The 24,456-nt window shown below is 49.7% G+C and overlaps 1 protein-coding gene and 1 long non-coding RNA gene across 2 annotated transcripts; one reads left to right on the forward strand and one right to left on the reverse strand.

Annotated features, from left to right (window-relative positions):
- Window positions 1–1,085: 1,085 nt before the first annotated feature.
- LOC123754012 (protein Asterix-like) lies at window positions 1,086–23,253 on the forward strand. The gene is made up of 5 exons (XM_069317183.1): window positions 1,086–1,208; window positions 12,891–13,057; window positions 16,899–17,007; window positions 19,671–19,768; window positions 22,018–23,253. Exons 2-5 carry the CDS (start codon window positions 13,005–13,007, stop codon window positions 22,091–22,093), a joined length of 336 nt encoding a protein of 111 aa, XP_069173284.1. The 5' UTR covers window positions 1,086–1,208; window positions 12,891–13,004; the 3' UTR covers window positions 22,094–23,253.
- LOC123754013 (uncharacterized) lies at window positions 16,744–19,798 on the reverse strand. The gene is made up of 2 exons (XR_006772344.2): window positions 19,665–19,798; window positions 16,744–19,363 (listed from the first exon to the last, which is right to left on the reverse strand). It is a non-coding gene; the product is annotated as an uncharacterized lncRNA (long non-coding RNA).
- Window positions 23,254–24,456: the final 1,203 nt, after the last annotated feature.

The following is a 24,456-nucleotide window of genomic DNA, read 5'->3' on the forward strand; positions in this document are numbered from 1 at the left end:
GGTTATGTTACGTTGTTGGGTACATTAGATACAGTGTTTAGTTAGTTTCATATTTATTTAGTAGTCCTAGATACAGCAGTGTCGTAGACGTTGAGACGGGGCTTGGAGCAGAGCAGAGAGCTGAGTGTGGCCGGAGTCGCGGAGCTCTATGTGGGAGAGCGTTGTAGCTCGATGAGGTCGTAGTCTGCTGTCTGCTCTGTGTCGAGGCTGTAGCATCTTGGGTCGATTAGAACTGTACACGTCGAGTGCTACATTGTTGACTTGAAATTGTACTGCTTTGCTATTCGATTGATTGATTGATGATAAAGATTAAGCCACCCAAGAAGTGGCACGAGTATGAATAGCCTGTAAGTGGTGACCCTTTTGAGCCATTACCAGTATTAAGAGCTGATACTGGAGATCTGTGGAGGTGCGACTGCACCCTGCGTGACGGGAGATGTCTCCCGAGGTTTGCTATTCTCAAATCGCTTGCTTATATACGGTGACTACACCTCACAATAAGATAGGAGGGCAGAAACCGTTACCTGTAAATAGGGATAGGATTATAGCTTGTGTAGTTAGTGCTAATTAGTTATGCCATTAAGATGATGAGATAATGGAGCAAGTATAAGGCTTACTCGCAACAGTGGTGAAGCCTCACTTTGATTATTGACTCCAAGCATTGAAACCTCATTATCATAAGATACCCCCTCGGTACCCCTACTCAAATCTCTGAATATGTTAGACATTAAGTCACTGCACATTCTCTCATGTGTATTATACATATATAAAACGCAAAACTATAATGCCAATCCTGATCTCAAAAGCTTCATAGAAGGATGTAACAGAACCCATGAGCACCACACCAGAAATAAATACAGTTTTGATATTCCTAGAGTACGACTTAATCAAACTAGAAATGCTCTACAAATCAAGGGGCCCAGAATGTGGAATGACCTTCCCAACCATGTTAAAGACTGTACCTCTCTCAACCAGTTTAAGTTAAAAACGAAGCTATACCTAATAAATTCCTGTAAATAAGGTTTCTTGGAATGGCCTATAATGCACGCAAATACTAGTTTACGCACTTTTCGGGTAGTACGCCTGGAATTTCAAAATGGCGTTCAAACGGCGGTTGGTTGTTGAAGGCTCAGCGCGTTCAGTACTGTCGCTGCCGCCAACGCGACAACATGTATCGCTGATTTCCGACATCAGCAACATTGCTCCAGGTAAGAGTGATAATTCTTTTTGACATGTTTATATCTTATATATACACAGTATATAGAATTATATAATATAATGGGGTTTTGCGTATGGAGTTTGCTTCGAACAATGCCTATCAATGTTAGTTTAGTTCGTTTATTATGCACCCCATACCAATCTTGTGGGCCCTTGAGGTGCTTCCGGGGCTTAGTGTCCCCGCGGCCCGGTCGTTGACCAGGCCTCCTGGTTGCTGGACTGATCAACCAGGCTGTTGGACGCGGCTGCTCGCAGCCTGACGTATGCGTCACAGCCTGGTTGATCAGGTATCCTTTGGAGGTGCTTATCCAGTTCTCTCTTGAACACTGTGAGGGGTCGGCCAGTTATGCCCCTTATGTGTAGTGGAAGCGTGTTGAACAGTCTCGGGCCTCTGATGTTGATAGTTCTCTCTGAGTACCTGTTGTACCTCTGCTGGGCGGTAGTGGAAAGGGTTACAGAGGCACATAATGGGCTCAGGGACTGAACCCCACAATTCATTTAGCTAAGCAAGTTACAATCTTGATGAGCTAGTTACAAAATTCAGTATAAGTCGTCACATCAACAATGGGTTCGAGATCGACCTCAAGTACAGGTTCTAAATTAAGCACCTGACATATGTGGAGAGCTAGTGTCACAATTTATGTTTGTCCTGCACACCGCCCCCCATCCAGTGGGCAGCGGTGGATAGGTTACAATCACTCGGTTACTACCTACAGTTAGCAGACTGGGGATATTTGGCTAAAATTTCTGGTAGCAGATCAGGTCCCCCATTTGTTCCGATTTTTTTTCAAATTGGATTTTACAATTCAAGTGTTATGTTATTTACTGCTTTAGCAGATAGGCGGTTCCATGGGTTTATAACCCTGTGGGTGAAAATATAGGTTATGTTTTCAGTCCTACACTGCGGCTTGTTGGACTTGAAACCGTTGTTCCTTGTTTGTGTTCCATATCTGACCATTTGAAGTTGTTCTCTGGATCCATATCTTCGAAACTGTTCAATATTTTAATAGGCAGGCGATGAGTCACAATAACGTGGCTGAAGTATGTTGACCAGACCACACACTAGAAGTTGAAGGGACGACGAGTTTCGGTCCGTCCTGGACCATTCTCAAGTCGATTCAAGTCGATATTTTAATAGTTTCGGTGAGATCCATCCTGGCATGCCTAGTTTGCAGTGTTAGCCCTGTGACCCTCAACCGTTCATGGTATGAAACTAGACCTCATTCTGCAATTATTTTTGTCGCCTGGTGTTCAATTTTCTCCATGAAAGGTTGGGCGCGGGGTGGGTTCTCTGTCGGGCTCCAAGTGGGTTCTCTGTCGGGCTCCAAGTGGGTTCTCTGTCGGGCTCCAAGTGGGTTCTCTGTCGGGCTCCAAGTGGGTTCTCTGTCGGGCTCCAAGTGGGTTCTCTGTCGGGCCCCAAGTGGGTTCTCTGTCGGGCCCCAAGTGGGTTCTCTGTCGGGCCCCAAGTGGGTTCTCTGTCGGGCCCCAAGTGGGTTCTCTGTCGGGCTCCAAGTGGGTTCTCTGTCGGGTCCCAAGTGGGTTCTCTGTCGGGTCCCAAGTGGGTTCTCTGTCGGGCCCCAAGTGGGTTCTCTGTCGGGGCTCCGGGGTGGGTTCTCTGTCGGGGCTCCGGGGTGGGTTCTCTGTCGGGGCTCCGGGGTGGGTTGTCGGTCAGGGCTCCGGGGTGGGTTCTCTGTCGGGGCTCCGGGGTGGGTTGTCGGTCGGGGCTCCGGGGTGGGTTGTCGGTCGGGGCTCCGGGGTGGGTTGTCGGTCGGGGCTCCGGGGTGGGTTGTCGGTCGGGGCTCCGGGGTGGGTTGTCGGTCGGGGCTCCGGGGTGGGTTGTCGGTCGGGGCTCCGGGGTGGGTTGTCGGTCGGGGCTCCGGGGTGGGTTGTCGGTCGGGGCTCCGGGGTGGGTTGTCGGTCGGGGCTCCGGGGTGGGTTGTCGGTCGGGGCTCCGGGGTGGGTTGTCGGTCGGGGCTCCGGGGTGGGTTGTCGGTCGGGGCTCCGGGGTGGGTTGTCGGTCGGGGCTCCGGGGTGGGTTGTCGGTCGGGGCTCCGGGGTGGGTTGTCGGTCGGGGCTCCGGGGTGGGTTGTCGGTCGGGGCTCCGGGGTGGGTTGTCGGTCGGGGCTCCGGGGTGGGTTGTCGGTCGGGGCTCCGGGGTGGGTTGTCGGTCGGGGCTCCGGGGTGGGTTGTCGGTCGGGGCTCCGGGGTGGGTTGTCGGTCGGGGCTCCGGGGTGGGTTGTCGGTCGGGGCTCCGGGCAGGCTTTAGGTACTCAACTGGCGGGCTCTGGGTGGGTGACTGTTCGGGCTCCAGGTGGGTGTCTGCCCGGCTTCGGGTGGGTTCTTGGTAGGGCTTGGGGGGTGTGGGTTCTTGGTAGGGCTTGGGGGGGTGTGGGTACTTGGTAGGGCTTGGGGGGGGTGTGGGTACTTGGTAGGGCTTGGGGGGGTGTGGGTACTTGGTAGGGCTTGGGGGGGGTGTGGGTACTTGGTAGGGCATGGGGGGGGGGTGTGGGTACTTGGTAGGGCTTGGGGGGGGTGTGGGTTCTTGGTTGGGCTTGGGGGGGGTGTGGGTTCTTGGTTGGGCTTGGGGGGGTGTGGGTTCTTGGTAGGACTTGGGGGGGGGGTGTGGGTTCTTGGTAGGACTTGGGGGGGGGGTGTGGGTTCTTGGTAGGACTTGGGGGGGGGGTTCTTGGTAGGACTTGGGGGGGGGGTTCTTGGTAGGGCTTGGGGGGGTATGGGTCCTTGGTAGGGCTTGGGGGGGTGTGAGTTCTTGGTAGGGCTTGGGGGGGTGTGGGTATTTGGTAGGGCTTGGAGGGTGTGGGTTCTTGGTAGGGCTCGGGGGGGTGTGGGTTCTTGGTAGGGCTCGGGGGGGTGTGGGTTCTTGGTAGGGCTCGGGGGGGTGTGGGTTCTTGGTAGGGCTCGGGGGGGTGTGGGTTCTTGGTAGGGCTCGGGGGGTGTGGGTTCTAGGTAGGGCTCGGGGGGGTGTGGGTTCTTGGTAGGGCTCGGGGGGGTGTGGGTTCTTGGTAGGGCTCGGGGGGGTGTGGGTTCTTGGTAGGGCTCGGGGGGGTTGGGTTCTCTGTAGGGCTCGGGGTGGGTTCTTGGTAGGGCTCGGGGTGGGTTCTCGGTAGGGCTCGGGGCGGGCTCCAGGTACTCAACTGACGGGTTCCAGTTCACTCAACTGGCGGGCTCCGGTTTATTAAACTGGCGGGCTCCGGGTGTTTGACTGGTCGGGCTCCGGGTGGGTGACTGTTCGGGCTCCAGGTGGGTGTCTGTCCAGCTTCGGGTGGGTTCTTGGTAGGGCTTGGGGTGGGTTCTTGGTAGGTATTAGGGCTGGGTTCTTGGTAGGGCTTGGGGGTGGGTTTTGGTAGGGCTTGGGGGGTGGGTTCTCGGTAGGGCTTGGGGGGTGGGTTCTCGGTAGGGCTTGGGGGGTGGGTACTCGGTAGGGCTCGGGGTGGGCTCTTTCGGGATCGGGATAGGCTCTCGGGCTTGGGGAACCTCTGTAGGGCTCGGGGTAGGTTCTTGGTTGGGCTCAGGGTGGGTTCTCGGTAGGGCTCGGGGCGGGCTCCAGGTACTCAACTGACGGGTTCCAGTTCACTCAACTGGCGGGCTCCGGTTCACTCAACTGGCGGGCTCCGGTTTACTAAACTGGCGGGCTCCGGGTGTTTGACTGGTCGGGCTCCGGGTGGGTGACTGTTCGGGCTCCAGGTGGGTGTCTGTCCAGCTTCGGGTGGGTTCTTGGTAGGGCTTGGGGGGGGTTCTCGGTAGGGCTTGGGGGGGGTGGGTTCTCGGTAGGGCTTGGGGGGGTGGGTTCTCGGTAGGGCTTGGGGAGGTGGGTTCTCGGTAGGGCTTGGGGGGTTGGGTTCTCGGTAGGGCTTGGGGGGGTGGGTTCTCGGTAGGGCTTGGGGGGTGGGTTCTCGGTAGGGGTCGGAGTGGGCTCTTTCGGGATCGGGATAGGCTCTCGAGCTTGGGGAACCTCTGTAGGGCTCGGGGTAGGTTCTTGGTCGGGCTCAGGGTGGGTTCTCAGTAGGGCTCGGGGCGGGCTCCAGGTACTCAACTGACGGGTTCCAGTTCACTCAACTGGCGGGCTCCGGTTCACTCAACTGGCGGGCTCCGGTTTACTAAACTGGCGGGCTCCGGGTGTTTGACTGGTCGGGCTCCGGGTGGGTGACTGTTCGGGCTCCAGGTGGGTGTCTGTCCAGCTTCGGGTGGGTTCTTGGTAGGGCTTGGGGTGGGTTCTTGGTAGGTATTAGGGCTGGGTTCTTGGTAGGGCTTGGGGGTGGGTTTTGGTAGGGCTTGGGGGGTGGGTTCTCGGTAGGGCTTGGGGGGTGGGTTCTCGGTAGGGCTTGGGGGGTGGGTACTCGGTAGGGCTCGGGGTGGGCTCTTTCGGGATCGGGATAGGCTCTCGGGCTTGGGGAACCTCTGTAGGGCTCGGGGTAGGTTCTTGGTCGGGCTCAGGGTGGGTTCTCGGTAGGGCTCGGGGCGGGCTCCAGGTACTCAACTGACGGGTTCCAGTTCACTCAACTGGCGGGCTCCGGTTCACTCAACTGGCGGGCTCCGGTTTACTAAACTGGCGGGCTCCGGGTGTTTGACTGGTCGGGCTCCGGGTGGGTGACTGTTCGGGCTCCAGGTGGGTGTCTGTCCAGCTTCGGGTGGGTTCTTGGTAGGGCTTGGGGGGGGGTTCTCGGTAGGGCTTGGGGGGGGGTTCTCGGTAGGGCTTGGGGGGGTGGGTTCTCGGTAGGGCTTGGGGGGGTGGGTTCTCGGTAGGGCTTGGGGGGGTGGGTTCTCGGTAGGGCTTGGGGGGGTGGGTTCTCGGTAGGGCTTGGGGGGGTGGGTTCTCGGTAGGGCTTGGGGGGTGGGTTCTCGGTAGGGGTCGGGGTGGGCTCTTTCGGGATCGGCTGTCGGGCTTGGGGAACCTCTGTAGGGCTCGGGGTAGGTTCTTGGTCGGGCTCAGGGTGGGTTCTCGGTAGGGCTCGGGGCGGGCTCCAGGTACTCAACTGACGGGTTCCAGTTCACTCAACTGGCGGGCTCCGGTTCACTCAACTGGCGGGCTCCGGTTTACTAAACTGGCGGGCTCCGGGTGTTTGACTGGTCGGGCTCCGGGTGGGTGACTGTTCGGGCTCCAGGTGGGTGTCTGTCCAGCTTCGGGTGGGTTCTTGGTAGGGCTTGGGGTGGGTTCTTGGTAGGTATTAGGGCTGGGTTCTTGGTAGGGCTTGGGGGTGGGTTTTGGTAGGGCTTGGGGGGTGGGTTCTCGGTAGGGCTTGGGGGGTGGGTACTCGGTAGGGGTCGGGGTGGGCTCTTTTGGGATCGGGATAGGCTCTTGGGCTTGGGGAACCTCTGTAGGGCTCAGGGTAGGTTCTTGGTCAGGCTCAGGGTGGGTTCTCGGTAGGGCTCGGGGCGGGCTCCAGGTACTCAACTGACGGGTTCCAGTTCACTCAACTGGCGGGCTCCGGTTCACTCAACTGGCGGGCTCCGGTTTACTAAACTGGCGGGCTCCGGGTGTTTGACTGGTCGGGCTCCGGGTGGGTGACTGTTCGGGCTCCAGGTGGGTGTCTGTCCAGCTTCGGGTGGGTTCTTGGTAGGGCTTGGGGGGGGGGGTGGGTTCTCGGTAGGGCTTGGGGGGGGTGGGTTCTCGGTAGGGCTTGGGGGGGGTGGGTTCTCAGTAGGGCTTGGGGGGGGGTTCTCGGTAGGGCTTGGGGGGGTGGGTTCTCGGTAGGGCTTGGGGGGGTGGGTTCTCGGTAGGGCTTGGGGGGGGTGGGTTCTCGGTAGGGCTTGGGGGTGGGTTCTCGGTAGGGCTTGGGGGGTGGGTTCTCGGTAGGGGTCGGGGTGGGCTCTTTCGGGATCGGGATCGGCTGTCGGGCTTGGGGAACCTCTGTAGGGCTCGGGGTAGGTTCTTGGTCGGGCTCAGGGTGGGTTCTCGGTAGGGCTCGGGGCGGGCTCCAGGTACTCAACTGACGGGTTCCAGTTCACTCAACTGGCGGGCTCCGGTTCACTCAACTGGCGGGCTCCGGTTTACTAAACTGGCGGGCTCCGGGTGTTTGACTGGTCGGGCTCCGGGTGGGTGACTGTTCGGGCTCCAGGTGGGTGTCTGTCCAGCTTCGGGTGGGTTCTTGGTAGGGCTTGGGGTGGGTTCTTGGTAGGTATTAGGGCTGGGTTCTTGGTAGGGCTTGGGGGTGGGTTTTGGTAGGGCTTGGGGGGTGGGTTCTCGGTAGGGCTTGGGGGGTGGGTACTCGGTAGGGGTCGGGGTGGGCTCTTTTGGGATCGGGATAGGCTCTTGGGCTTGGGGAACCTCTGTAGGGCTCCGGGTAGGTTCTTGGTCAGGCTCAGGGTGGGTTCTCGGTAGGGCTCGGGGCGGGCTCCAGGTACTCAACTGACGGGTTCCAGTTCACTCAACTGGCGGGCTCCGGTTCACTCAACTGGCGGGCTCCGGTTTACTAAACTGGCGGGCTCCGGGTGTTTGACTGGTCGGGCTCCGGGTGGGTGACTGTTCGGGCTCCAGGTGGGTGTCTGTCCAGCTTCGGGTGGGTTCTTGGTAGGGCTTGGGGGGGGGGTTCTCGGTAGGGCTTGGGGGGGGGGGGTTCTCGGTAGGGCTTGGGGGGGTGGGTTCTCAGTAGGGCTTGGGGGGGGGGTTCTCGGTAGGGCTTGGGGGGGTGGGTTCTCGGTAGGGCTTGGGGGGGTGGGTTCTCGGTAGGGCTTGGGGGGGTGGGTTCTCGGTAGGGCTTGGGGGGGTGGGTTCTCGGTAGGGCTTGGGGGGTGGGTTCTCGGTAGGGGTCGGGGTGGGCTCTTTCGGGATCGGGATCGGCTGTCGGGCTTGGGGAACCTCTGTAGGGCTCGGGGTAGGTTCTTGGTCGGGCTCAGGGTGGGTTCTCGGTAGGGCTCGGGGCGGGCTCCAGGTACTCAACTGACGGGTTCCAGTTCACTCAACTGGCGGGCTCCGGTTCACTCAACTGGCGGGCTCCGGTTTACTAAACTGGCGGGCTCCGGGTGTTTGACTGGTCGGGCTCCGGGTGGGTGACTGTTCGGGCTCCAGGTGGGTGTCTGTCCAGCTTTGGGTGGGTTCTTGGTAGGGCTTGGGGTGGGTTCTTGGTAGGTATTAGGGCTGGGTTCTTGGTAGGGCTTGGGGGTGGGTTTTGGTAGGGCTTGGGGGGTGGGTTCTCGGTAGGGCTTGGGGGGTGGGTTCTCGGTAGGGCTTGGGGGGTGGGTACTCGGTAGGGCTCGGGGTGGGCTCTTTCGGGATCGGGATAGGCTCTCGGGCTTGGGGAACCTCTGTAGGGCTCGGGGTAGGTTCTTGGTCGGGCTCAGGGTGGGTTCTCGGTAGGGCTCGGGGCGGGCTCCAGGTACTCAACTGACGGGTTCCAGTTCACTCAACTGGCGGGCTCCGGTTCACTCAACTGGCGGGCTCCGGTTTACTAAACTGGCGGGCTCCGGGTGTTTGACTGGTCGGGCTCCGGGTGGGTGACTGTTCGGGCTCCAGGTGGGTGTCTGTCCAGCTTCGGGTGGGTTCTTGGTAGGGCTTGGGGGGGGGTTCTCGGTAGGGCTTGGGGGGGGGTTCTCAGTAGGGCTTGGGGGGGGGTTCTCGGTAGGGCTTGGGGGGGGTTCTCGGTAGGGCTTGGGGGGGGGTTCTCGGTAGGGCTTGGGGGGGTGGGTTCTCGGTAGGGCTTGGGGGGTGGGTTCTCGGTAGGGCTTGGGGGGGTGGGTTCTCGGTAGGGCTTGGGGGGGTGGGTTCTCGGTAGGGCTTGGGGGTGGGTTCTCGGTAGGGCTTGGGGGGTGGGTTCTCGGTAGGGGTCGGGGTGGGCTCTTTCGGGATCGGGATCGGCTGTCGGGCTTGGGGAACCTCTGTAGGGCTCGGGGTAGTTTCTTGGTCGGGCTCAGGGTGGGTTCTCGGTAGGGCTCGGGGCGGGCTCCAGGTACTCAACTGACGGGTTCCAGTTCACTCAACTGGCGGGCTCCGGTTCACTCAACTGGCGGGCTCCGGTTTACTAAACTGGCGGGCTCCGGGTGTTTGACTGGTCGGGCTCCGGGTGGGTGACTGTTCGGGCTCCAGGTGGGTGTCTGTCCAGCTTCGGGTGGGTTCTTGGTAGGGCTTGGGGTGGGTTCTTGGTAGGTATTAGGGCTGGGTTCTTGGTAGGGCTTGGGGGTGGGTTCTTGGTAGGGCTTGGGGGTGGGTTCTTGGTAGGGTTTGGGGTTGGCTCCCGGTCAGGCTCGGGGTGGGCTCTTTCGGGATCGGGATAGGCTCTCGGGCTTGGGGAACCTCTGTAGGGCTCGGGGTAGGTTCTTGGTCGGGCTCAGGGTGGGTTCTCGGTAGGGCTCAGGGCAGGCTCCAGGTACTCAACTGACGGGTTCCAGTTCACTCAACTGGCGGGCTCCGGTTCACTCAACTGGCGGGCTCCGGTTTACTAAACTGGCGGGCTCCGGGTGTTTGACTGGTCGGGCTCCGGGTGGGTGACTGTTCGGGCTCCAGGTGGGTGTCTGTCCGGCTTCGGGTGGGTTCTTGGTAGGGCTTGGGGTGGGTTCTTGGTAGGTATTGGGGCTGGGTTCTCGGTAGGGCTTTGGGCTGGGTTCTCGGTAGGGCTTGGGGCTGGGTTCTCGGTAAGGGCTTGGGGCTGGGTTCTCGGTAGGTCTTGGGGGGTGGGTTCTCGGTAGAGCTTGGGGGGTGGGTTCTCGGTAGGGCTTGGGGGGGTGGGTTCTCGGTAGGGCTTGGGTGGGTGGGTTCTCGGAGGGCTTGGGGGGGTGGGTTCTCGGAGGGCTTGGGGGGGTGGGTTCTCGGTAGGGCTTGGGGGGGTGGGTTCTCGGTAGGGCTTGGGGGGGTGGGTTCTCGGTAGGGCTTGGGGGGAGTGGGTTCTCGGTAGGGCTTGGGAGGAGTGGGTTCTCGGTAGGGCTTGGGGGGGTGGGTTCTCGGTAGGGCTTGGGGGGGTGGGTTCTCGGTAGGGCTTGGGGGGGTGGGTTCTCGGTAGGGCTTGGGGGGGTGGGTTCTCGGTAGGGCTTGGGGGGGTGGGTTCTCGGTAGGGCTTGGGGGGGTGGGTTCTCGGTAGGGCTTGGGGGGGTGGGTTCTCGGTAGGGCTTGGGGGGGTGGGTTCTCGGTAGGGCTTGGGGGGGTGGGTTCTCGGTAGGGCTTGGGGGGGTGGGTTCTCGGTAGGGCTTGGGGGGGTGGGTTCTCGGTAGGGCTTGGGGGGTGGGTTCTCGGTAGGGCTTGGGGGTGGGTTCTCGGTAGGGCTTGGGGGGTGGGTTCTCAGTAGGGCTTGGGGGGGTGGGTTCTCGGTTGGACTTGGGGGGTGGGTTCTCGGTAGGGGTCGGGGTGGGCTCTTTCGGGATCGGGATAGGCTCTCGGGCTTAAGGAACCTCTGTAGGGCTCGGGGTGGGTTCTTGGTCGGGCTCAGGGTGGGTTCTCGGTAGGGCTCGGGGCGGGCTCCAGGTACTCAACTGACGGGTTCCAGTTCACTCAACTGGCGGGCTCCGGTTCACTCAGCTGGCGGGCTCCGGTTTACTAAACTGGCGGGCTCCGGGTGTTTGACTGGTCGGGCTCCGGGTGGGTGACTGTTCGGGCTCCAGATGGGTGTCTGTCCGGCTTCGGGTGGGTTCTTGGTAGGTATTGGGGCTGGGTTCTTGGTAGGGCTTGGGGGTGGGTTCTTGGTAGGGCTTGGGGGTGGGTTCTTGGTACGGCTTGGGGGTGGGTTCTTGGTAGGGTTTGGGGTTGGCTCCCGGTCAGGCTTGGGGTGGGCTCTTTCGAGATCGGGATAGGCTCTCGGGCTTGGGGAACCTTTGTAGGGCTCGGGGTAGGTTCTTGGTCGGGCTCGGGGTGGGTTCTCTGTAGGGATCGGGATGGGTTCTCGGTAGGGCTCGGGGCGGGCTCCAGGTACTCAACTGACGGGTTCCAGTTCACTCAACTGGCGGGCTCCGGTTTACTAAACTGGCGGGCTCTGGGTGTTTGACTGTTCGGGCTCCAGGTGGGTGTCTGTCCGGCTTCGGGTGGGTTCTTGGTAGGGCTTGGGGGTGGGTTCTTGGTAGGTCTTGGGGCTGGGTTCTTGGTAGGTCTTGGGGCTGGGTTCTTGGTAGGGCTTGGGGGTGGGTTCTTGGTAGGGCTTAGGGTTGGCTCTCGGTTGTCAAGCTCGGGGTGGGCTCTCGGGCTTGGGGTACCTCTGTAGGGCTCGGGGTAGGTTCTTGGTCGGGCTCAGGGTGGGTTCTCTGTAGGGCTTGGGGTGGGTTCTCTGTAGGGCTTGGGGTGGGGTTCTCTGTAGGGATCAGGGTGGGTTCTCGGTAGGGCTCTGGGTGGGTTCTTGGTCGGGCTTGGGGCAGGCTCCAGGTACTCAACTGATGGGTTCCAGTTCATTCAACTGGCGGGCCCCGGTTCACTCAGCTGGCGGGCTCTGGGTGGGTGACTGTTCGGGCTCCAGGTGGGTGTCTGTCCGGCTTCGGGTGGGTTCTTGGTAGGGCATAGGCTTGGTAGGGCTGCCCAGACAAGTACAAGGGGAATGTTGTCTACGCTTATGTCGACCGTGCTCTAAGCCACAGCTCAGGATGAAAGCAAGTCGATGAAGAACTCTGTAGGGTAAGGCAGGTCCTAGTCAACAACGGCATCTCCAATGGTTTCGTTGAAGACATCATAAAAAGGAAGGTGAAACACCATGCAACCTCTGAAGAGTCAACTAACACAACACCTGTACCCCCTATTAGACTATTTTACAGGAACTTCTTTTCCACAGCTCATAAAACGGAGGAAAGGGTCCTGAAAGATATTGTTAATAGGAACGTTATCCCTACAGACAAAAATCAGAAGATACAATTGACAATTTACTATAAAACCAAAAAAACAGCCAACCTACTCATGAAAAACTCTCCTGACACAAAGCAGAACGCCTTAAAGGAGACTAACGTCGTCTATACCTTCGAATGCCCACTTGGGGACTGTAAGCCTCAAAGAACTCAGTATATAGGCAAGACAACAACATCTCTTTCCAGGCGATTAACAATGCATAAGCAACAGGGCTCCATTAAGAAACATATCTCTTCCCACAACCAGGCCATCACCAGAGAAGTCTTAACAAACAACACAGAAATCATCGATAGATACAGCGATAGCAGGCAGCTTGACATCTGTGAGGCACTACACATCAAGAAGTCAACACCAGCAATCAACAGCCAATTGATGCACAACTATATTCTACCCACTTCAAGACTCCGTACCAATATAGAAGCATCAAGAGGAAGTATGGGTCAATAGGCCCTTTGCAGTTACTTCCATTCTTCCCTCTCATTTATCCAATTTATACCCATTGTTCCGTGTTCTGCGTTGGTCAAAAGTTTGTTCACCTCTTCCAAAACTGTTGCAACACATCACCTCACCCAAATGCGAGTATATAAGACAAGCTGTTTAATGTTAGCATAAGTAAAACTCTGTTTAGTGTTCTCAGGTTACAGTTGTGTGTGTATAAACTAAAGTCTCTGAAAATGTAACAAGTTATTACGAAACGCGTTCAAGCCTCGCGTCAGACTAGAAATAAAAATGAATTTTGGAGAATTGATTTTTCAATTACCATCCACAGTAAAAAAGAAACATAAGAAATATTGAGAAAATTTGTGGTAGAATTATTAATCTTACCTTTTCGGTCATATTTAACAATATATACATTATATATAATATATATATATTACTCTTATTACAAATTCGGTACTTACCGCAGTTTGGATCTGGCAACCGAGGTCCCCGTGGCCCGGAATCCTCGGCCTCCACCAGCACTGTTGTGGACCAGCAGACGACATACAGGAGCAGCTCGCCAGCAACATTCCCACTCAAAATGCAGACGTCAAACAACAGCTCTGACCCACGGAAAGTGGATAAGATTGTTAGGTAAGTGAATGTAGGGGGGATATTGTAGTGCAAGATGTTATTATTGTGTAATGATGAGGATCTGTGTGTGTGGGGGGGAGGAAGTTAGTAGGTCATCATATGGACAATTCGTTCTTATATAGGCATGGGTTTTCTTGTCTCTGTACAATGCTTTGGTGTGATGTTTAAAGAATTACTTGTCTGTACACCTATATGGGTGGGATTTAGGGTATTATAGTTCGGTATTTTTGCTGTAGGGGGTATAGGTCATTACGTATACAAGATGCTTAGTTAGCAGACTTAAAACGATAATGATTAATGATAAAACAACCTAATCCATATAACATAACCAAGTCTAACTTAGTAGTTCATTTTTATCAGAAAACTAGCCTTGTTGAAATGATTTTTTACTCCCATTTTGTTTGGAGTTTGAAAAGAAATGGCGAGGGTTAAACAAAGCTCATTTATTTATTTATATACAAGAAGGTATAAAAGATTTTTACTTAATTTTTAGTTTTGACAGATAAGACCATATTAAATCAGATACAAGTCATACCACATACACGATGACTCTCAAACAAATGTTAAAACCTATCTAACCTAGGGTTTCCGGGTTCGATCCCCGGTGAAGGCAGAGACAAATGGGCAAAATGTTTTTCATCCTGATGCCCCTGTTACCTAGCAGTAAATAGGTACCTGGGAGTTAGACAGTTGCTACGGGCTGCTTCCTGGTGGGGGTGTAACAATAAAGGAGGCCTGATCGAGGACCGGGCCGCGGGGACGCTAAGCCCCGAAATCATCTCAAGATAACCTAGCTCAACCCAACCTAAACTAACCAAACCAAGAATCAACCTAACCCAAACCAATGGAGTCCAGTACAGCTTAACCTAAGCTAATACATCCTACCATAACAGTATAGTGTATACGGTTTTAACAAACGGGAAAACGAGCATCGTCGAATTATTTCATGTCCAAAAAGTACCATCCATAAAGTTTGATACGTTAGGATGTATTAGCCAAGATTAGGCTGTGTTAGGCTTGGTTGGTTTGAGTTAGCCTGGGTAAGGTTAGGTAAATTTTCCAATCCATTGGTGAACAGTCATGTGTACAGGGTGACACATTATTACAGACCGTTTTACTAGTGATAAAAAAGCAATGTAAGACTAACACAACTATTGGAAAACAACAGTTGTGTTATCAGTGTATAGTAGTAATTAATAATTTTGTACAAAGTTTGCATAAAAATGTTAGGTGTTTCAAGTAACTCACTAGGTTCTGGTAGACCTTTCATGACCCGTTTAAAGGCCAGGCTGTGTGTGAAGAACTGTTAAAACCATCAACAGGTAATATACAGAAATGTTTATTGAACTAAATGCAGCTGGCCGAAGCAGCCATTGACATGAAACTGTTAGCGGCCAGTTTCATGTTAGTTACGTATTTATGGAAACTCTCCATCAGCGACCACATAACCAGATTTTAAAATGCACTATAATCTTAATTTAAATATATTTTGTTATTACAGTACTGTATCTGGTTTTCTTTACAAAGTACAGTATTTATATCATCCTACCAACAACAGTTGTTTAATTTCCGAGTACCTGTTTACTGCTAGGTGAACAGAAGAATTAGGTGAAAGGAAATGTGCCCAGCCATATCTGTCCTGACTGGGAATTGAACCCAGGATCCCCAATTGGGAGTCAAGGGGGAAGGCAACCGATTTTTACCTGACTTTACCTGAGGGCCACTAACGTATTAGTGGCCTCGACGAGAACAGAAAAGCTTGTCCAAAGTCCCCTCATTTGCCTTGATTATTTTTTTCCAGTTGGATTTTAAAATGTAAGAGTTTGGGCAATTATGTTTGGCAGGTAGGCAGTTCCATGGGTTTATAACCATATGGGGGTAAAAGGCATCTCTTGTTTTCAGTCCTATGTTGTGGTTTGTTGAGCTTTTATAAGACATTATCTGGATCAACATCCTCCAAATTGTTCAGTATTTTAAAATTTCAATGAGGTCTGCTAAGTCATGTCTGGTTTGAAGTGTTGTTAGTGCTGTGGCCCTCAACTGTTCCTGGTATGAGAGTTGATTACACTGTGATACCCTCAACTATAATAAATTCTGTTTTCAGACAACATACAGCCTCTTTGCTCAAACCCCTGGACATACTAAACATTTAATCCGTACTCTTCATTCTCTTCACATTATAAACACTTGCAAAGCTCTGTTCCTTAATACTAACTCAGATTTTAAACTTCCGAATTGTATGAAATGAGAATGTTTGTGATGTTCTGCATGAACATCACTGCTGAAATATCTCTAAGATTCTCTATGCAGGTCTCTATATAGAGAGACCAAATGTGTGGAATTTCCTAACCCAATGTCTTCACTTTAGTATCCCACATTGTGCTAATTACTCATCTAGTGCTGTACTATCTACAAATGCACTTCATCAACATAATTTCTCATCACCCTTATTACTACCTTACCTCTCGCTTAACAATTAGCTTAGCTTAGATGTCACGCTATTGTGATTTCTGTGTATAATGAAGTAAGGGCGAAGAGGTAGAACGGCCTATTGACATAGCTCGAGTGCATGGGGGGAGTTGTGTAAAATCCTGGATTGTCTCTCGGAGAGGCTGCAGGATCCAAGTAAATTCAGAAGAATTTCTGGTTGCAATTCTTATACCATGTCGTAGCTCAGTCGATTAAGGCAGCGTTTGGGATGCTCTTGGACGCAAGTTCGAATTCTCGTCACGGCCCCTTGTAGATTTGTTCTCTTAAGATTAACTGTTTCCCTTGTACAATAATTTAAAATTCACTGCAAATTTTGCGTTAGCTTTAAGATTTGCCTAAAATGCTATGCATGTTAGTGGCTTTACAAGAATGTACAGATAATGGCGATTCATTTGTACAAATAAACCATTGTAGTGAATAATATTGTAGTGTCAGGGGGGCCTAACGGCTGAGTGGACAGCGCTCCAGATTTGTATTCCTAAGGTTCCGGGTTTGATCCCCAGTGGAGGTGGAAACAAATGGGCAGTTTCTTTCACCCTGATGCCCCTGTTACCTAGCAGTAAATAAGTACCTGAGAGTTAGACAGCTGCTACTGGCTGCTTCCTGGGGTGGTGTAACAAAAAGGAGGCCTGGTCGAGGATTGGGCCACGGGGACGCTAAGCCCCGAAATCGTCTCAAGATAACCTCAAAATACTGTAGTGTAGTGGTCAACACAGTCAGCTCGCAATTGAAACGTTCGAGATTGATTTCTGCCGCAGGACAGGGACGTTTGGCACGTTTGCTTTTGCCCGATGCCTGTGTTCACCTAGCGGTAAATAAGTACCTAGGAGTTGGGCAACTATTGTTGGTTGCATCTTGGGAAAGACTAGTAGTTGGCCTAGAGGGGACCTTGATAAACCTAACTGGCTTTGTCCCAATGGGAAATCATACTTAAGTACGATACAAGTAAAAAACTTTTCAAAATCTTTTCTGTGGAGAGCCTTATAGGCTCCAGGGAGCCTCTGGGCTCACCCAGAAAATGGTGTTTCATTACATTCAGTGCTGTATTTTTTTTTTCAAATAATGTTACTTTTGTGAGGGTTTGTGTACAGTAATTATTGAACTTCATTGTTGTTTGTATTTGTAATATGTTCTCTCATCTTCCCTCCTGATTTTCCATAACTAATCACTTCTTGCAAAGAGAATTATAAAACCTGTGTTTATTGAATTCATTTTATTTGCCTTCTCACTCATGCTTTAATGTTACTTATTTGATCAATAACACCTTACTGATACAGTAATAATAATAATACATTAATATTACATTTTTATACATACCAACTGCAATATAATGTAATTTGACCATTGACAGGTACAAACCATCAGCACAAGGGACTCCAGGGGCCCCTGGTGAAGATCCAACTACTGACTACATGAATGTACTAGGCATGATCTTCAGCATGTGTGGTCTAATGATGAGAGTAAGTTTTGGGTTTCTGGCATTATAGGGTCTGTTCTGAAGCCCACGGTATCATCCCTATTGTCTACCACTATCATCCCTATTCATCCTGGCACTAGCTTGCTCAGTTTTTTTTGTTTTCAACTCATATTTTATGAACTACTGTATATTGTATGTAAGTGATGTTGGCATTCATAGGAACATTTTCTGTGGGAGCCATGCTTTTTGTATTGTTTATATTCATGCTTCACTTGTCAGTTTAAGGCACCCATCTTGTGTGCCCTTAGCTGTTCATTCATTCTGATTTAGTTTCTCAACTCTCTGCCTTGTAGCTAGTTTGTATTACCCATTCCCACCAGTAATATTTTTCAAGATTCTGGGTGTTGTCCTAGTCAGGGCTTCTCCTTTTGAGTTGCCATTACATCAGTACTGCTTGGGACTCGGTCCACGTGGCCAGGCCTGTTGCTGGGTATTTTAGTGTGTGTTATGTCTGATTCTGACTCGTGTGCCATGTTGGTGCCTTGCATCATCTTCTGTGTGTACAGTTGGAGTCACACTAATAATACTTCAATACCTGTCACATAGGTCTGATCTTTCTAGTTTTTTAATTGATAGGAGGTTGGAGAACCGTCAACTCAACCCTTGTGACTAACATGGATGTCCATTATTCGGTAATTATTGTGCCGAAGATTGTAATTAAGTCAAAATACATTTTCACTTTACTGAAAAATTTATGGCATGAGCGTGAAGTGAGCCAAAAGTGTGACAAAGCAACAGCAGTCGGCTGAATGCTGGGCATGGGGGAAGAGGGAGGGAGGGTGTGAGACTATCCCTTCCTCATTTCCTCTCTCAAGCTTGGTGAAAAAGTTCTCTCCTTTTGAATGTTTGGTTTCAATAAAGTTGTGTGTGTGTACATCTATAATTTTAATACCAAATTATCCGTGATCAGTATCATATGCCATAATCAAGACGCATCATAAAAGAATTTTTTGCGAATAATTTATTAATAATAATAATTTATTGTGTTGGAGGACTGGCAGCCAGGTTATACATACAGTACATGTTAGGTTTGTATCCAGGTTCCCCCCCCCCTTTCCCCCCTATCCCTAGGGTCTAATTACTGACCCTCCCCAGTATGCAACCCCACAATAAGCTGACTGACTTTTGGGTACCTATTTCCTGCTAGGTGAACAGGTACATTAGGTGATAGGATACACACCCGCCATTTCTATCTTGCCTGGGATTTGAACCCAGAATTCTAGATTGCGAGTCAAGAACGAACTCGACTATACTACCAGTACCCTCAATTTACTGGGATTTATGTCAAGAATGGTTGAGTTTGTGTAAATCCTGGTCATTATGTTATGTTGGGACCACCAATAATTGTCATATACTGTAATTATGATTTTTAAATGGAATTGTTTGCCAATGATTGCTCTATCATATGCCATTGTCAAAATGATAAGTACATACTGTAATAGATCATGTTGGACCACAAATTTTAGATCCATTTGGCATAGGGTCTCCATTTTTGTGCAACTCTGGAGCTCTTCTCAGTGTTACCTTGAGGTGCTTCCGGGGCTTAGCGTCCCCGCGGCCCGGTCGTCGACCAGGCCTCCTGGTTGCCGGACTGATCAACCAGGCTGTTGGATGCGGCTGCTCGCAGCCTGACGTATGAGTCACAGCCTGGTTGATCAGGTGTAATTATGTTTAGAGCAGGGTTCTTCCCAGCTGGTTTCACCATTTGTGTTGTCTTCAAAGATTGCCTTGATAGCATTGCTCTAGTTGTTTGAGCTGCTGCTGTGGGATGTGGTTGCATATTTACACTATATGTGGCCTGTCGTGCTTTCCAGCGTGCAGTTCTAGATCAGGAATCTTCTTAGTTGTATTCCTTGCGGTTTGCCTCTCTTTTTACACCCTTTCTACTTTCTGGAGGGAAAGGGAAGGGAAGGGAATTATTAGGAGAAATCACTAAATCATTATAACTATATAGCATTTGGAAGGGATCAATATAAGGATTTTTGATGGGACATGGGGACGAAATTGTGCCCAACTACTTGGACAGTCGGGGATTGAAAACCGGCTTGCAAAAAAATGGGCCTTCGCTCTACTGTCTAGCCCAAGTGGTTGGGCGGGAAGGGAAGGTAGATCAATCTTTGATAGCTGGCAGTGCAGTATTTTAGCCTCAGTCTGCTTCAGTTGAGTTCTTCGGATCCAGCTTTGGGCCATGTGTAGATCCATATCTCCTGGTTCCTGGCTGGGGTAGGGGTTCTAGTGCATCGTTCGCTCTGGACAGTGCTCCTGTTCACCCTTCGTTTTTGAAGTGTTGACCTTTTAGGCAAGTTGATTGAAACCTCAGGTAACCTCAGGGCTGTCATCTGGTGGAAGAGGGGTAAATCAAGGGCCTACCAGAAAAAGATGTTTAATTATACAGTATTCAATGCTTAATTTTCACATATATAGTACAGTACATGTTTTAAGTAAATAATATCAGACTTTATCTTGGATCATTTTCTTATTTAGGGTTTTAATCTTATAATACTTATATTGAGGAATGTGATTTCTACTCACTTTATGAATTTTAATCCTCCAAATACTGTATTATTAAAACTATGATTATAGAAATTTTAAACATTGTTGTTATAAATGATACTCTATAGTGAACTCATTATTTCTTACTTGCAGTTGAAGTGGTGTGCTTGGGTTGTGCTATACTGCTCCTGCATCAGCTTTGCCAACTCGAGAGTCAATGACGATACGAAACAAATGCTCAGCAGCTTCATGTAAGGTTTATCTCGTTTTCTTCTGAAATTTGTATATTACTAAACCCATAAAGGTACAACCTGTCCTCATAGCATGTCACATTTTAACATATACTTTACTTTACACAAGGCCAAAACCTGGTGTACTAAGGCAAATAAACATTGCGACGGGGTAAATACCCTAACTGTGCAACCTGTCCTCTTACAAATTACGTCTGAATTTGGTCGTTTGCCCATATGGCCGAAAATGGACGTAATTTAAAAATAAAAAAATTAAAATAAATTTTGGATTTTGTTTCAAAACAGTAAGTTAAGGGTCCTCTCGTAGGTTAGGAGGGCAGGAAATTGTCCTCAAGTTTCAAAAGCTATGAAAAATGTTAAATGAAAGTTTCCTCTCCTAACCTTTCCAAGTAAGCCAGAGGACTTAGAGAAAACGCGACAGTATGTCACTTTCGTGAGCCAATTTCATTTCAAATTACGTTCATTTTTGGATATAGCATGCATTCGAACGAAAAGCGACGTTATTTTCAAGAGGACAGGTTGAACCATGATGTGCCTGACCACCATCATATGGTGGGTCAGGTCACCTAAAGTCCCAGCTAGCCTGCCATCCCCGCTCGTTGAGCCAAATGGAACCCCCAAATATTCTATAAGGAAGAGAACAGGACTGGGAGGTGAGCGATTGACTACATGCCTGAAAAGGGCATTTCATTACCTGGATCTGGATTTGTACCTGGATAAGGGGGTTCTGGGATTTCTTTTCTCCAAGCCTGGCCTGGGCCAGGCATGACGTGCAAGATCTTGGTCCAGTAGACTGTTGCTTGGAGTGGCCTGCAGGGCCATATTCCCACTTACAATCTAGTTAGTCCAGCACTTCTTGCAGGAAACTCTAATTTTTTCTTGAAGAAATACTTTTGTTCCAGCCATACTTATTTTATTTGCTGTGAGGATATTAAGGAGCCGTGGTCCTTTGATATTCATACAGTGTTCTATGATTGTTCCTGTGGCACCTTTATTCTTCACTTGCGCTATTCTGCATTTCCTACCATATTGTTCGCTCCACTACCTTACCTTACCTTGAGGTTACCTTGAGGTGCTTCCGGGGCTTAGCGTCCCCGCGGCCCGGTCGTCGACCAGGCCTCTTGGTTGCTGAACTGATCAACCAGGCTGTTGGACGCGGCTGCTCGCAGCCTGACGTATGAGTCACAGCCTGGTTGATCAGGTATCCTTTGGAGGTGCTTAACCAGTTCTCTCTTGAACACTGTGAGGGGTCGGCCAGTTATGCCCCTTATGTGTAGCGGAAGCGTGTTGAACAGTCTCGGGCCTCTGATGTTGATAGAGTTCTCTCTCGGAGTACTTGTTGCACCTCCGCTTTTCAACGGGGGTATTCTGCACATCCTTCCATGTCTTCTGGTCTCATGTGATGTTATTTCTGTGTGCAGGTTTGGGACCAGCCCCTCTAATATTTTCCACATGTAAATTATTATGTATCTCTCCCGCCTGCGCTCAAGGGAGTACAGATTTAGGCTCTTTAGTCGGTCCCAATAGTTTAGATGTTTTACTGAGTGGATTCTAGCAGTAAAGGATCTCTGCACACTCTCCAGGTCAGCAATTTCTCCAGCTTTGAAAGGGGCTGTCATTGTGCAGCAGTACTCCACTCTAGAGAGCACAAGCGTTTTGAAAAGTATCATCGGTATAGCATCTGTTATAATATTGTGCAAATTTTGGACCTGGATATTCATAGTGTTCTATGACTGTTTCTGTGGCACATTTTTTCTTCACTTGCGCTATTCTGCATTTCCTACCATATTGTTCGCTCCACTATGTTATAATACTGTGCAAATTTTGGACCTGGAGTTCAGTCCATGTATACAGTACATGATACCTCTCTTGTCTCCTTTCCAGAGTACATTTTGGGAGCTTCAAATGGTCCCAATAATTTATGTACTTTATTGTTTGTGTGCTGAGTATGTCCTCTGTATTCCCTGTGTTTCAACAATCTCTTGCTCTGATTTGTTATTTTTGGGAGAGCCCTGTCAGTAGTTTTCTGAGCTTACTTGTCAGTCACTATAGCATTGACTTCATGATTTTCCTAAGGGTGACAACACTTGCATAATTGTCTTTTGTTACTGAATGTAATTTAAATTACATTAATCCAACCCATTGTTACTGGCTAATAGTTCTGATTTTCAAAGTAAATTATCATAATTAAACAAATATACTTTTATTTGCTTGTCACAAATAATTTACTAATTATATTAACATTTCAGGTTGTCCATTTCTGCAGTTGTGATGTCCTACCTTCAAAACCCACAGCCAATGACACCTCCATGGTCCAATATATAAACAGTTCTATATTATCGATTGTTTTTGGTTGAATGGAAATGTATAATTGCCTCACCATACTTGTATTAAAATTGTACTGGTGAATGACAGTGACAATTTTAGTTTTAATAAACTAGCTAATGGTGCCAGGTTTGTATTATGATGTGCAATATGGAACAGTGCCAACATTTGATGATGTGCATGAGTTACAAAATGGCTTGGTTTGTTAATCTTTTAATTTGTGTAGCCTGCACTATATAATTCTTGTGTTATACTTCCCATCCAAAAGTTTCTTGTAAGCAGCTTGTCTTTTTTTTTCTTTAATAAATGGACAAATTTGTATTGTCCCATAACATTATCATGTCATTCATGCCAGTGTAAAAGGCAATAGCATGAAGGTCAAAGCTTGAAATATCCTGGAATATGAAGTACCATACGAGTTGATCCTCGAGTGACAACCACATTAGTACAGTTGATAGCCTCCATATTAGACATAAAAGGAAGACTTGATCACCACGTTAGAAATAGAAGAGTGAAAGGGAATTGGGAGTGGAATGGTAGGCAGTCAGTATGGGGGAAGGGAGACTTTTGGAGTACAGTACAGTACTGTCCATTCAGTAGAGCCAGGCTGTCACCTGATCGGATGACAGGCAAAGTTATCAGTCACTAGCACTGATTTTATAGTTTTCTTCGAGGTGACATCAACTGCATAATATCTTTTTGATCATGAAATTACATTAACTCAAACCAGTTACTGCTGGCTAATAATTCTTAGACATATAGGAAAGAGGACAAATCAGAAGAGCATGTTAAGATAGGGCTACCTGAATAGGTTTCAGTTGTGGTTACTCCATCAGAGGGACGTTCATGGGGATAAAGACAGATTCTACAGTAAATTGTTAATTCCTCTTTTAGGACTGCCTCCTCTTCCATTTTGCTTAGTTATGCAAAGTTGTTGTTTTATGGTTACAAAGGAAACATATCATTCCTTAATTTCTTATTTTGACTGTATCAGAATTTAGAATTTCTAAAATATAGTTACAGGTTGTAAGTACAGTATGTATAACAGTTTATACAGTACTATACTTAGTGTATAAAATATATATTAATGCAGGCCATATGTATTATTGTTAAATATGTACTTTTGTATTTCATAGTAAACCTTTTACCATAATATATAATTATCTTCTCCTTTCAATAGTGCATTTGTCATGTTGAATTATATGGTATATCAGGATTTTATCGGTACTACCTTGTTGACTGCGTGTTCCTCCCGTTACTATACTGTATACAGTATCTCTCCTTCCCATTACAGTATTACGCTGAGATGTATCAGTAAGGTGGTTGGGCTCACTGGCTCAAGCAAAGAATATTCACTATACAATACTATATTGAATATAAATTCAGTGGATTTTGTACTACATGGGAACCTGGTCCAAGATAGGGATTTTAATCTAGCCAGTGACCTGTACAATGAATTTGGCATCTAGATAATGCAGAATTCCTCCAAGACTGATAATTTTAAATTAATATTACTAAAAAATTCAAAGTGCTTTTTCCATGGGATTTCTGCATCAAATTATGCTCAAATGTATGTCCTATCATGTGCACAAATAAAGGGTGAATGCTGTGGATCTTGTTGTCCATTAAAATCTGTACAATAAAGCTTTCAGTCACATGCCATCCCTAAGGTGTGGCATTGTTTACAATTTCCCATTTAGAATCCTTTCATTAGAAAGTATTTACACCACAGTATTGTATGTCGAACATAAAAAATATTAAATGTATAAAGATATTGTACACAATGTGATAAATCAATGATATAATCTTTAGAGCAGGACAGCACGATCGAACCAATGTTGTGGATAACCACAGATGTGCACCTTAACCCATGGACTAGGATGTGCAAAAAGTTACACGACCTGGGGCCGGATTCAGGAAGGTACTTACGAAGGTTTTTCCTCTTAGCTAAGAGCGTTTTCCGTCTTAGCGCCTTCGTGGCGGCTACGTCCGTATTCAATTAACTACCCTAAGTGGAAAAACCTTCGTAAGTTCATTCCTGGATTTAAGTGTGGTTTCGACCACTCGTAGCTTTACGTAAACTGGATATAAGTAATTTTTTCTCTACTACATAACACTGGGATCGATTTATGATATTGGAACATGACCAAAATATTATAGCTGGTGAATCTAGTGAAGAGGAATCCTTCGTGTTAGTTATATATGCATTCTCTGCTTGAAACTTGAAGTAAATATGTGTTTGATGATAGTAGAATTAGTTTTATAATAGCAAGATATTATACCAGTAGTTATTAAGTAAATAAACACTGGTGAACATGAAATATGAGAAGGTGATGAGCCCTGCCTGATGGGATCATTTTCTA

This window comes from Procambarus clarkii, chromosome 86 (assembly GCF_040958095.1).
Source record: "Procambarus clarkii isolate CNS0578487 chromosome 86, FALCON_Pclarkii_2.0, whole genome shotgun sequence".
NCBI classification, from domain to species: domain Eukaryota; kingdom Metazoa; phylum Arthropoda; class Malacostraca; order Decapoda; family Cambaridae; genus Procambarus; species Procambarus clarkii.

What these genes read in the sequence shown, in the direction of transcription:
- LOC123754012 (XM_069317183.1), top strand. Translation starts at nt 13,005, where the DNA reads ATGCAGACGTCAAACAACAGCTCTGACCCACGGAAAGTGGATAAGATT. An exon ending in AAAGTGGATAAGATTGTTAG is followed by an intron (nt 13,058 to 16,898) that starts GTAAGTGAATGT and finishes GACCATTGACAG; the next exon opens with GTACAAACCATCAGCACAAG. An exon ending in TGTGTGGTCTAATGATGAGA is followed by an intron (nt 17,008 to 19,670) that starts GTAAGTTTTGGG and finishes TCTTACTTGCAG; the next exon opens with TTGAAGTGGTGTGCTTGGGT.